At 37.9% G+C, this 15000-nt stretch overlaps 1 protein-coding gene across 2 annotated transcripts in view; it reads left to right on the top strand.

Annotated features, from left to right (window-relative positions):
* The window catches only part of LOC106878439 (protein Wnt-7b), a 222697-nt gene that overhangs the window by 193301 nt on the left and 14396 nt on the right, over positions 1–15000 (top strand). For both annotated transcript variants that reach the window (XM_089349094.1, XM_089349093.1), the window contains exon 2: positions 14675–14904. In XM_089349094.1, coding sequence (XP_089205220.1) covers positions 14675–14904 — 230 coding nt within the window. The remainder of the gene's footprint in view (positions 1–14674; positions 14905–15000) is intronic.

Raw genomic sequence — 15000 nt, 5'->3', positions numbered from 1 at the left:
AGCTAAGTCTTAAATTAATCCACCGTAGCGCACCAATATAACAGAGAAAAACAGTATGCGAGGGAAACAGAAAGAATTAAAACATTTAACAGCACAAATAAAAACATTATGCAATTAGGGATATCCACAAACCAGGTTTCGGCTTTTGGGTATTTAACTCTGAGCCTCGTCAGTGTCGACTACCAGCTTAAATCCGTGACTGTTCATGTTAGTCTCTGAGTGTGCAACTGATTTTGTTTTGCGCCAAAAACAGAGCACATGGTGCATAAAAATTTATAAATGAAACATTCAAACACTGAGATTTGAAGTTAGATGTCACTACTGTTCATATCATCTGTGGATAAATTCTAAATTTGATGATATCACCAGTAGTGGCATGGGTGGAACGCAGTTATAATAGCTTTAAACAGCTATGAATTATAAATTAGGCATCGAACTGGCAGAATCGTTAGCTCGTCGGGTAAAATGTATTTCGTCCGACTTTACTTTCCAGCTTCAAATGCCGGCTGGGATCAACTTTGTCTTTTATCCTTTCGAAATCGATAAAATAAAATAAGTGCCAGTTGATCACTAGGGTCGATGTAATCAATTTATCCCCTTGCCCCGAACTTACTGGCCTTGTACCAAAATTTGAAACCACTATGTATGTAAGTATGTATTTGTGTGCGTGCGTGCGTGCGTGTGTGTTTGAGTGTATAAAGAGAAAGAGAGAAAGGGGAAAGAGAAGCATACAAATAGTTCTCAAGTTTCTGTAGACCCAAGAAATACGTCTCATCGTTCGGTGACGGTAATATTGAAAGACCAGTGGAGCTGTTTGCCTCTTTGAAACACTTAGTAATGCACAGCTGAGCCCAACTGTTAACACAATTGTTTCATTCTCATGACATGAGTTGAGTTCTCTTTTCATTCGTTTGTACATCAATCTGTTATTTATATATAGATAAATACACACGCGCGCGCACACACAAACACACACACACACTCTCACAAGTATATATACATATATATGTGCGTGTGTGTATGTATGCGTATTCACACACACACAAACACACACATACATATATATATATACATATATATATGTATATATATATATATATAGATATATATATATATATATATATTGGTAGCATATATATATATATATATATATATATATATATATATATATATATATATATATATATATATATATATATACACTGCTACATATATATGTGTGTGTGTGTGTGTGTGTGTGTGTGTGTGTTTGTATGTGTGTATGTGATAGCTGCCAAAGGGTGAATACCGAAAACATACACGGACGCCCATTAATAAAATTTGATGTACCCTACTCCCTGCTGCGAGTGTCCTCAGCTTATTATATTTGTCATTTGTCTTCCCTTATTCTGTACATACATACATACATACATACATACATACATACATACATATATATATATATATATATATATATATATATATATATATATATATATATATATATATATATATATATATATATATATATATATATGATGCTATTATACATACATACTTAGAAACACATGCACTTTGTTTTCGCGACCATTTAAACATGTTTGATGAAAGACACCAGATTTAATGTCTGTTTAATGTGATGAAGAGCATTGCCTGACTTTAAGCATGTGATGTTGTTGGGCGTGTTTACATGTCATTCTGCATCGTTTTTTACACTGATAAACTTCACATATAGCAGAGCGTTAAGGAGAAGAAAATGCCGAAACAGCTGGGACACACACACACACACACACACACACACACACACACACACACACACACACACATTCACATACACACACATGGATAGAAAGAAGTTACAAACAAGTATATACGTATACATATACGTATATACTTGTATGTGTGTGTATGTATATATTTAAACATATATGTATATACATATGCGTATACACATACACATACATATAAATACATGCACACACATACGTACGCACATACACATATATATATATACACATATTATGAGTGTGTGTAAAAAGAGAGACAGTGAACGAGAGTAAGAAAGACGAAAATTAATTGAGTGGAGTAGAGATTAAAGGAGTAAAGACATTCCAGTCTTGACCATACCAAATTATTCAGACAAGGTGTATCTAGGACTACATTACCCAATGTCTCCTGTTACTTTCTAAACGATAGTATGCGATTTGAATGAGATTTGGATGGTGTTTACAACCAGCCGGGCTACCACGTCGAAGATGAGCTTTCAATCTAGGATGTGCAAGAGAAATTGTGAGGTATGCGTGATTTCTCACAAGGCTGAAATTTCGAAGAAATCATGAACAACTAACGCAAATCGTGTATCTAGAATATGTTTGGCAAGGCCCTTGCAGCTCCCGTCCACTTATCGTTGTGAACAAGACTTTTATTAGCTTTTTTTTTTTTACAAAAACAAATTCTTTGCAAGACTAAATGATATACGGGCGTGCTTCAATGAAACTGTTTCCGTCCCCTTATCGTCCCTTGCTGTTCCCGTCTACTTATCTGTCCATCACAGTTCCCGTCTACTTATCCGTTCCTCGCTGTTCCCGTCTACTTATCCGTCCCTCACTGTTCCCGTCCACTTATTCAGCCCTTGCTGTTCTCGTCCACTTATCCACCCCTTGCTGTTCCCGTCTACTTATCCGTCACTCGCTGTTCCCGTCTATTTATCCGTCCCTCACAGTTTCCGTCTACTTATCCGTCCCTCGCTATTCCCATCCTTTTATCTGTCCCTTGCTGTTCCCGTCGTTTTCTTAAATTTTGTTTTCATATCCTTATAATTCAGTCTCCGATTGTTTGGTTCTGAAAATACCATTGGGACTAAACTTATGTTAGTCGGGTTGATTCTTAATTGTAGCAGATTCAGTTTACTTGCCTTCCTTCACTTTTATTGATATGATTATTCATCATATCATCCTATGTTTTCATGCCTAAAACCTCTGGTTTTATGCTCGTATGATCACAATTACAACGTGATGAAGCTCGATTGTTGGAATATGCTTTGTTTGGGATTTCAATAATTTCGATAAAAAATATAGCCCTCTACCGAATTGCATAAAATCTTATTTATGATATCCATTACTGGACTAGATTTATTGACTTACTGGTTGTCAATCATTTTCTTCCATTTTGTCTCTTGCATAGTTAATCGATTGCAAAACATAGAGTCAACAGTGATGTTCAAGAAAGCTCATCAGAGTAACTAGTGGTAATAGCAGTACTTGATACATGGTCATAGTAGTTTACAATAATCACAAGGGGGTGATCTGTGAATTCAAATTAGGTAAGTGACTGGAAGCTAAATTCATTCTTTCTTTCAGGGATCCTAGAGATCCTAAAAAGGCCATATCTCAGAAATATTCAATATTAAATTAACGGAGGTGGTGTAATGATATTAAATATCTTTGAAAACTGAAAGGAAAAAAACTCAGATTTTTTTCTAGACACGCATTAGAAGCGAAAGTAGGAACAACTGTCCTAATGTTGTTGTTTTTAACTAATGCTAAATATTGCCATGATAACGGTTTATTTAAGAATGCCTCGGGTATCTGCGAGGTCATTCACCGGGGTTTTAGGGTTTTGTAAATTTCCCAAGAACAGAAATAGTGAGGGAGTGTCCTATGAATGACTGTTCATACGAAGATAAATTAGAAAAGCAGAGTGTAAAATGCACCTAAACAGGATTTAGTGAGGATGTCTTCGGTTTTACAAACCAGAACCAATGTTTTTGGAAAGTTTCTTGGCAGATGTAGTTTTACATGCTAATTGCGAAAATTATAACCATTTTTTTGTGAGGAAATTGAAAAAAAAAAAAGCAGAAGTCACGATCCTCTAAAGATTAAACATTGAATTTCAGTCAATCAGTCAATCAGATGATGCTGCTTTCGTCACACCGGAAGACGGAATTGCTGTGTTTTTCCAGACATTTGCTTTTGATTAAGGACGCACGTTTACCTCATAGTTTTCTCACTTTTATTTTTGATTATTCGTTATTTTGTGGGAAATTAATAAAAAAAAAAGTTACACACTCGTTTTCAAAGATGAAAATGTTTATTGAAAGAAATGAGACAAAACAACAAATGAACTTATGAAAACTTGGCAATGTACCGTAACATTATCTGAAACAGGTCAACATTTTCATGTCTGTCTCATTACATAAACTCATGAAGATCTGAGTCAATTATAGAAAGATGAGTTCCACAGCGACATTTATTTGACCTTTTAACGCAGTTCCATATGCTTTCCACCTGTGCGTGTGTGTGTGTGTGTGTGTGTGTGTGTGTGTGTGTGTGTGTGTGTGTGTGTGTGTGTGTGTCACGTCCTCTAAGTAGACAAATTCAACGCTATGGTACTCTGTTACAGGTCACTAAATGTAGTGGATTTCGGTTGAACCGACTCCCGGTTGTATTCTTCAACTATATTGCAGTTGTGACATGATACTTCATATTGAAACAACGGCCAAGTTTTGATTCACATACTGCCGAAAATCCATTGCCCCGGAAGAACTCATCATTCATAATATTTCAGACTGAAGTTCATAATTTGTCAGTCGCGACGATCGTTCTGGGACTACATATCCTCTACGTATAGTTACCTATATGCTGTGGTTCATTTGTACCGCTTCTCCAAAGAAACAACCATTATTTCACCCAACAATAAATAACAGAGCTATGGCTTTTAGTGGAAGTGGGTTCTTTCGAGCTTCTCCGCGCTGACACAAATTCATTGCAGCCTATTTTCTTGTAGCACCATTGGAGTATATCACCAACAAAGAAAATTTTCATTTGATGTTTTCGCCGATAAGTCTTTTCCGTGTTACTATATATTTCAGTTGGAAATAACTCACTATATCGGTCTCCGTTTCGACGTATCCACCCCACCACCATCACCACCACCACCACCAGACCTCTCAAATTCTCCACTCCACTGATCAAGGTGGATTTCAATTTCTTACTTCTTCACGCTGGTTGAAATTTGTTTTGTTTCAATACGTTCGCTTGCGCAGGTTCAATATGTTGCTATGGAAATACATAGCAGTTTCAATCACCGACGTATCGAAAATGACCGCATTTGATGAGATGAAATTTCAAAAGATTCAATCCGGAAAAGTTTGTAAATTCATTTATTGATAATTTCTCTCAAAAGTGGTTATGATTTCCGTAATTTGTATGAAAAACTACATCTGTGTAGAAATTTTCAAACAAATCAGATCTGATGTGTGAAACCAAAAGGACCATTTGATGATTCTATATTATATGTTTGGTTTGGTCGAGGTGGCGAGCTGCCAGAAATGTTAGCGCGCAGTGCAAAAACTTTGCGGCATTTCGTCCGTCTTTACGTTCTGAGTTCAAATTCCGGCGAGGTCGAATTTGCCTTTCGTCCGTTCGGGGTCGATAAAATAAGTACCAGTTGAGTACTGGGATCAATGTAATCCACTTACACCCTGCCCTGAAATTGCTAGCCTTCTGCCAAAACTTTAATATTATATGTTTAGTGTTTATATATTGGGCTGTCCGGAAAGTTCGTGCCGATTTATAGTAGCTTACCTTTCGACTTATTTGCCATGAAACCACCTCAATTCTGGGAAGAGGGTATTTTCAAGTTGATAGAGACGCATTGTGCAACAAAATGGTTCATATTTGGTTGATTAAAAATGTAATGGCAAGTATTTATTGACCTTTTTCTTTCCTTTAAAAATCGGCACGAACTTTCCGGACAACCCAATATATATATATACATATATGTGTGTGTGTGTGTGTGTGTGTGTTAATAAAAATAGGCGCAGGAATGACTGTGTGGTGAGTAGCTTGCTTACCAACCACATGGTTCCGGGTTCAGTCCCACTGCGTGGCATCTTGGGCAAGTGTCTTCTACTATAGCCTCGGGCCGACCAAAGCCTTGTGAGTGGATTTGATAGACAGAAACTGAAAGAAGCCCGTCGTATATATGTATATGTATATATATATGTGTATGTTTGTGTGTTTGTGTTTGTCTCCCTAGCATTGCTTGACAACTGATGCTGGTGTGTTTATGTCCCCGTCTCTTAGCGGTTTGGTAAAAGAGACCGATAGAATAAGTACCAGGCTTACAAAGAAATAGTCCCGGGGTCGATTTACTCGACTAAAGGTGGTGCTCCAGCATGACCGCAGTCAAATGACTGAAACAAGCAAAAGAGTAAAAGAGAGTAAAGAGTATATATATTTCGATTCGACATTGGCTGGCATAACTATATTTGCCAATTGAAGAAAATCTCGTACCAAGATTAATGTTTTTTCTTCTGATTTTCCCAATATAATGAAATATACTTCTAGAAACTTCCTAACGCGGTCGCTCAATTTCTTTGCTCACATATCACACAAAACTTCATATTCTTTGTCTCTCCTCAGAACTCAGTCCCCTGTCACTATGACAAATAGTGATAAATATAATGTCCTGACAATCTTAATAACTTTAGATAGTTGGTAGCGTTTTATATATGTGATTCATTTAGCCGCCGAATAAAGAGAAGATAAAAGTTACTGAATTATTTAGCCGTTTCAAAGTTGATAGACATTGATAAGTATACAAATAACAGAAAAACGAGAAAGGATTATGTAGTTTGAGCGAGAAACGATACAGCAAAGTACACAAATTAACTATTATACAAAATACTGCTTGCATAGGTGTACGATATATGTAGACACAGAGGCACACAACTCTAACTGTCCTTCCCCGCACATGCATTTATCTGTGCGTGCGTGTGTGCGTGCGCGTGTGTGTGTGTGCTTACGTGCGTGCGTGCGTCTTTGTGCGCGCACACGCGTTAGTTTGACACTGATAAACACGTTTCCACCGAGTTGTGTATAGATGAATTACCTAAAGACATTTATTTTAAAATCAAAAGACGAGATCAAAACACTTCCAATCAGTTTCAAATAACATATAATGCGCTCATAAAAGTATCTGTCACTAGAATTGGATTATATTCTATAGTAACCTTATCTACTGCATAAGAAGTATTTACCTAGAATTGACGTTGTGGCGGTAGAGGATTAATTACATTAATTCGCTTTGTAATTTAAAATCCTTTGCAATACATTAATTGAAATAAAAATACAATTATGAACATAATTATAAACAAGAAATACCCCCTTAGGTATATGTTGTTCTTACTGCTATTGTCGTTGAACCCAACTTCGGCCCTAGTTGAGCAAACATTCCAATCGTGTCATATCACTTCAGATACAGTTTTAGGGCTTATGAATGCTTACTTTCTTTAGGTGGTACGATATAATTTGAGGGTTATTTGACTACTATTTCCAGCAGCTTGGACAACCACGTAAAGGTTCTCTTGTTGTTAAGATTTATGTGCGTGTGTGTGTGTGTGTGGGGGGGAGGGGTGCAACGCAATTTTCGATGTCATAATGATAGCAAAGGAGAAGACGTGTGAATGAAAAGAAATTTCTCCAAAATCTGTATTTATTAAAATGCATCATAAACGGTAACTATAGTAATAATAATAGGCACAGGAGTAGCTGTGTCGTAAGTAGCTTGCTTACCAACCACATGGTTCCGGGTTCAGTCCCACTGCGTGGCACCTTGGGCAAGTGTCTTCTACTATAGCCTCGGGCCGACCAAAGCCTTGTGAGTGAATTTGGTAGACGGAAACTGAAAGAAGCCCGTCGTATATATATTTTTTTTTTTTTTAACCCCCCCCCTCGTCCCCCTTACATTATATCCATCATTCTCTTGTTATTAGACTTACTTTTTTCTACTTTTTATCTCACCACTACCTACACGCACACATACCCACACACCTTACATATATACCGCCCACATACATGACAAACATACATACGCGCCCTCACACACACATAGCCGAACGCACATATATACACACACACACCCATATATACGCGCACGCCTACATACACAGCCGCATACACATGCACACACATACACACAGGAGTGCACACACAAAATAACACACATACCTGGCACACATACGCACGCACACACATAAACACACACATACACACCCCTCACATACATAAAACCACACACACACACACACACATACACGACACACATACACATATACACACAGGCACACATACACATATACACACATGCACACACACCTCTCACATACACAATACTCACTCATATACATAACACATACGCACGCACGACAACATACACAATATACACATACACGCACGCACAAAAAATATACACACACGCGCACACGGAAACACATACAGACATACATAAACACACACACACCCGTACCTAACACTCACAATCCCACACACACACGCACATCCACACATATACACACACACGCACACATCCACATACACACACACACACACTTCTCACCAACACTACACACTCACACAGACACGCATACAATCATACACACATGGGCATAAACAACACACGCATATACAATAGCAAACGCACGCACACACACGTACACAGCAACGCACATACACACAACATACACATACACACAAACACACACGCACGCACAGAAAACATACACATACACACACGCGCACATACAAAATACACACACACACGTACACGTACCTAACACCGACAACCCCACACAAACACGAACACACACACACCCAAACAACCACCTGTTGACCTTCTACCTACACTGTCTACAGCGTCCACTAACCAGTCCTGCTACTAATTTCTTCCACTACGTCATACACACACACACACACACACACACAAACACACTAACAGATAAACCACCAAACCATGCACACACACACACACACATACATACGCACACACACGTTCTGTTATCACACACACACTCGCAGACTTTCGCACGCGCACCGATATTCATCTCCCTTTTTCACTCTCCTATCTTAGAAAGAACTTTTCCCCCACCACCTCCTCTTCCGGTCTTTTCATCATGTAACCTCGTGGGCATCGGTACCATTTTCCTCTTTCTCCGTTCTTCCATTCTCCGAACTTTCCATCTTTCCGACGAAGGGCTACGCCCGAAACGTCATACTCTCTCTTTCCTTTCCTGAGCGTCCAATAATACTATCCATATCACGTCCTCACTTTGTTGTTTTTTTGTTTTTTTGTTATTGTGTTTTTGAACTATATATATATATATATATATATGTATATATATATATATGTATGTGTGTTTGTGTGTCTGTATTAGTCCCCCCACCATCGCTTGACAACCGATGCTGGTGTATTTACGTCCCCGTAACTTAGCGGTTCGGCAAAAAAGAGACCGATAGAATAAGTACTAGGCTTACAAAGAATAAGTCCTGGGGTCGATTTTCTCGACTAAAGGCGGTGCTCCAGCATGGCCGCAGTCAAATGACTGAAACAAGTAAAAGAGTAAAAGAGAGTCAGTTAATGTCTTTTTGAATTGTTACAATTCTTTAAATGTTTCCTTGATGCTATTTTATTCTTCGCCGGTCGCTTACTTGCATCGAAGGGGTAGAATTGTCAGAGCAGTGACTATAAGGTCTTTCCATGTACATTTCGCATCTTGATTCTTGAAATTCAAATTTCGTAGTTACGCCTTTCCGGTGTCAATAAATATACTACAGTACTAGGGTTGATTCTTCTCTCTCACTTTCTGCTTGCGCTGTACAATTCAAAGGTCCAGTTCAGGTGCATTTCCGCTATAAGATGGTATCAAATTTTGGCGCAAGGCCAGCAATTGGATCTTTCTGATTTGGCAGACACCATTTGTTTTCTAACGAAACGCTTTCAAACTTGGGATGTTGCTAGAATGTGTCATATAAAACATCTTTTTCTCTTAGCCTTGTTAAGAAAAGTTTCTATATTCCAAGTTATTTCATGTTAAAAGTTGTGATATTTCGGTAATTTCAACCATTCACTGACGTCTATTGAGGTGAAAACAATTACTGCCGTGGTTTGTCAACAACACGTTCTGGCGGTGTAATGGGATCTTTTCCCTTAAATAAAATTACTGCCGTTGTTTGTCAACAACAACTATCGGAGGTACTGTTATTTATGACATCCTTCGTACGTTTGAACTGGTTTTAGCTTTAGGGTTTTAAGGTTAGGGTTCGGGTTTTAGAGTTAGGGTTAGGGTTAGGGTTTTAGGGTCAGTGTTAGGGTTTTAGGGTGAGGGTTAGGGTTTTTGAGTTAGGGATAGGGTTTTAGAGTTAGGGTTAGGGTTAGGATTTTAGATAATCTCGTTTCAAACCACTCAAAAAGGATTACCAGGGACTAACGATATATACATCGCCACAAATAATTGTTGACAAAGAACAGCAGAAACTGTATTCAACTGAATAGACGTCAGTGATTGGTTGAAATTACCGAAATACGACAATTTTTAACATGAAATAACTTCGAATATAAATTTTTTTCTCTGTTCTATAAGACAAGATATACAAGTATATGAAGTTTTAAAGTGTTTCGGTAGAAAACACACTAAATAAAAAATGGTGTCCGCCAAATCAGAAAGATCCCAGCAATTTTTAGGTAGATACGAGGAGGGTTATAAGTCGATTACAGCTACCCCAGTTCTCAACTGGTACTTATTTTATCGACCCCGAAAGAATGAAAGTCAAAGTCAACCTCAGCGGAATTTGAACTCAGAACATAAAGAGCCGGAACAAAAGTCGCTAAGTGTTTTTTCGACACTCTACCCATTCTACCAGCTCACTGTCTGAGTACCGTTAATAAAACATAGGCTATTACAGGTAGATAATACCTGTTTCCACGAACTTGTTTCGTATGAGCGTCGTTAGCCATGGATAGCTTAAATATATTCCCTTCTCGAAATTTTCGGTAGTCCTTCCATATTGAAAGAAACAGCTATGATATAGAATTGGGACTGCAAGTGAATAACTAAAATAGTCTGTTACTCAGTAGTATAGTTCTGACAGAGAAAGCCCCTCTTAGTGAATATCTGCTCATGCGCTGATTTCTCAGAAAAAAAAAACTTTACATAGGCGTGGGAGTGTCTGTGTGGTAAGTAGCTTGCTTACAAACCACATGGTTCCGTGTTCAGTCCTACTGCGTGGCACTTTGGGCAAGTGTCTTCTACTATAGCCTCGGGCCGACCAAAGCCTTGTGAGTGGATTTGGTAGACGGAAACTGAAAGAAGCCCGTCGTATATATATGTATATATATGTGTGTGTGTATGTTTGTGTGCCTGTGTTTGTCCCCCAACATCGCTTGACAACCGATGCTGGTGTGTTTACGTCCCCGTAACTTAGCGGTTCGGCAAAAAGAGACCGATAGAATAAGTACCAGGCTTACAAAGAATAAGTCCTGGGGTCGATTTGTTCGACTAAAGGCGGTGCTCCAGCATGGCCGCAGTCAAATGACTGAAACAAGTAAAAGAGAAAAAAGAGAAAAAGAGTAATTTAACTTTATACTGCATTTCCTGATATGTTGTACTCTCTCTACCCTTGGATGTGATTTATAAAACATTGGATTGAAACCCCGTTGAAATTAATTTATTAATGCTTGTGAAAAATTTCTGCTCTGTAGTTCAGAGGGTTCGTCGCTTTGTTTGTTGCTCGTGTCTGTGGAACGAGAAGTCTGAATCAGCGGAACTGCACTTGTCTTCCATACTGAAGGCGTGTTTTCAAGTAAAAAGCGATACCTGACCACAGTGTAGCTTGGTTACATGTCTTTATGACACAACGCTATCACTCGTCATCTTTTGAATTTATTAAATCAATAATCAATTCAAACGAAACGTATTAACATATTCAAATTCTAGCGAATTTCAGGATCATTATACTGACGAATGTTCATTTTCTGCAGCCACAGGAAGCCCCTTTTTAATGAATTGTCGTATATCCCTTACATATCGGATTTGCAACAAAAAATTGAAAGTCTATTTATGACTGTCTTTGTTTAAAAATGACAAAAGTGCTTCTAACATAGCAGCTTGTCACATTAAAAACCTGTGTTACATCACCTCTTAAAATTAAAAAAAAGAGATTATCATCACATTACATTGGGAAATAAACAAGTGTTATTTTTGACAATGAAGTAATTTTATTTTTCTATTCGCAAACGTTCAAGTTTAATTTCAGTCTAATAAAACAGCTGTATTTTATTTATAGTGAATGTGAGACACGGACGGATGATGACAAGAACCCAAAAAATTGTGCCTATTATTAAGCGAATTATCCAAATAAACAAAGGGGGAAAATAGACAAAAATAATAAACACGATCTCATTAGTATACATAGATACGCGAACAAAATTTTTCGGGAAAAGTCCAGGCAGAACCTAATAGTTTGCTCCAAAATTTCATTTAAAAAGCTGATTTAACTCAAGTTAAAACTATAAAACTTGCAAATACAACAAAAATATTTCCAAAATATTTATTCTTTTATTCTTTTACTTGTTTCAGTCATTTTCTTGCAGTCATGCTGGAGCACCGCCTTGTAGGGTTTCTTGGTCGAATAAATCGACCACAGGACTTATTTTTTAAGCCTAGTACTTATTCTATCGGTCTCTTTGCCGAACCGCTAAGTTACGAGGACGTAAACACACCAACACTGGATATCAAATGGTTATGCGGGGACACATAAGACACACACATAGATATATACATATATACAAATACGACGGGCTTTTTCAATTTCCGTCTACCAAATACACTCACAAGGCTTTGGTCGGCCTTAGGATATTAGTAGAAGACACTTACCCAAGGTTCCACGCAGTAGGACTGAACTCGGAGCCATGTTGTTGGAAGCAAGTTTCTTACCACGCAGCCACGCCTGCGTTACAAAATTACCATATTTCATAACATTTTCGATGCAAACGCATCATTCTCACTTCTGGAAAAACGTTCAGACAAGAAACCGAAACAAAAAATATGTATTCTTCCTAAAGCCGAATATATAATTAATCTTGACAACATTTCACGTACAACTGCATTCACTTACGTCTGTTCAATAAAGATCAGAGCAAAATGATTCGGATAACCTCCCATAGTGTTGTATGTATAACTCTCCAATCTTCGAAAAGCTAATAAACTTAAAATATGTTACTGAAAATAAGAGAGAAGCAATAACATGCAAAAGCGAGGGACATAAATTTTTCTAATTCACTGATAATAAACTGATGTGAGCAAATACACAACGTTAACAAATTAGTCACGAATATACATGAATGAAAACAGGACTTCTGCACAAGTGAAATCACAAACATGGATGAGCTAACATCAAGATTTGATATTGTGAGCCAGAACAATAACTCGGAATTGCTTTGGTTTGATACCGCTACTGTATTATAGATAAGACAGTGAAAATCTTACACTCGGTTATTCGACATCAAAGTAAATAAATATAAAACAAAGACGAAACTTGCTGGAAATTTCACGTATAAGTTGTGATACAGTGCTCTCCCTCTCTCTCTCTCCCTCTCTCTCCCTCTCTCTCTCCCTCTCTCTCCCTCTCTCTCTCCCTCTCTCTCTCCTTCTCTCTCCCTCTATTTCTCTCTCTTTCCCGCTTTCTCCCACCCCCACACAAGCCTTATTGAATAAATTCTTGTAAATTTCTACTTTATCATTCTTAGATTTTAATCGTACTAAAGTATTCATAATTTTATTTTGTTTTTTGTAAATCCGCCTCATATTTGTACTTCATCATAACACAAGCTACTTATTTCATCATCATCATCATCATTATTATTATTATTATTATTATTATTATTATTATTATTATTATTATTAAGGCGGCGAGCGGGCAGAATCGTTAGCCCGCTGAACGAAATGCTTAGTGATATTTCGCCCGTCGCTACGTTCTGAGTTCAAATTACGCCAAGGTTGACTTTGCTTTTCATCCTTTCGGTGTTGATAAAATAAGTACCAGTTGAACACTGGGGTCGATGTAATCGACTAGTCCCCACCCCAAAATTGCTGCCCTTGTGGCAAAATTTGAAATCATTATTATTATTATTGTTAGTAGTAGTAGTAGTAGTAGTATCAAGACGGTGAGCTGGCAAAATCGTTTGCACTCTGGGAGAAACGTTTAGCGGTATTTCGTTTGCCGGTACGTTCTGAGTTCAAATTCAGCCGAGTACTGGGGTCAATGAGATCGACTGTCCCCCTCCCCACAAAATCCAGGCCTTGGATTATTATTATTATTATTTTTATTATTATTATTGTTAAGGCGGTGAGCTAGCAGAACATTAGCACGCCGAGCAAAATGCTTAGTGGTATTTCGTCCGTCTTCACGTTCTGAGTTCAAATGATGTCGAGGTCGACTTTGCTTTTAATCCTTTCTTGATCGATAAAATAAGTACAAGTTGAGCACTGGGGGTCGATGTATTCGACTCATCCCCTACCCCGAAATTACTGGCCTTGTTCCAAAATTTGAAATCATCATCATCATCATCATTATTATTATTATTATTATTATTATTATTATTAAGGCGGTGAGCTGACACAATCGTTAGCACGACGGGCAAACTGCTTAGCGGCACTTCGTCCGTCCTTACGTTCTGAGTTCAAATTCCGCCGCGGTCGACTCCATCCTTTCGGGGTTGCTATAATAAATACCAGTTGAGCACTGGGGTCGATGTAATCGACTCCTCCCTTCCCTCAAAATTTCAGGTCTTGTGCCTTTGTAGAAAGGATTATTTATTTTATTTATTCATTTATTTATTTATTCATTTATTTTTGCAGGGCCCTGTCATCCGTGGTGGCGTTCGGAGCAAACATTATTTGTAATAAAATTCCTGATTTGGTGCCAAAACAACGCTCCATTTGCCAAAGAAGACCCGATGCTATTGTAGTTGTTGGTGAAGGGGTTAAACTCGGTGTTCAAGAATGCCGCTATCAATTTCGAAACATGCGCTGGAATTGTACGCACATAAGCTCCCGGAATTCTCTGTTTGCGCACGTACACCTAGTACGTAAGTAGTGCTATGATTCATTCAGTTCTTTTCAGATCATTTTCCTGCCTGTTGTTGTTTTAAATTTTTTTTTATTCAATAGCGTATACTTTTGGG

Source organism: Octopus bimaculoides, chromosome 3, assembly GCF_046866305.1.
Source record: "Octopus bimaculoides isolate indiv1 chromosome 3, ASM4686630v1, whole genome shotgun sequence".
Taxonomy (NCBI): domain Eukaryota; kingdom Metazoa; phylum Mollusca; class Cephalopoda; order Octopoda; family Octopodidae; genus Octopus; species Octopus bimaculoides.
Note: the sequence above shows the minus strand (reverse complement) of the source record. Positions and strands in the feature narration are given on the sequence as shown.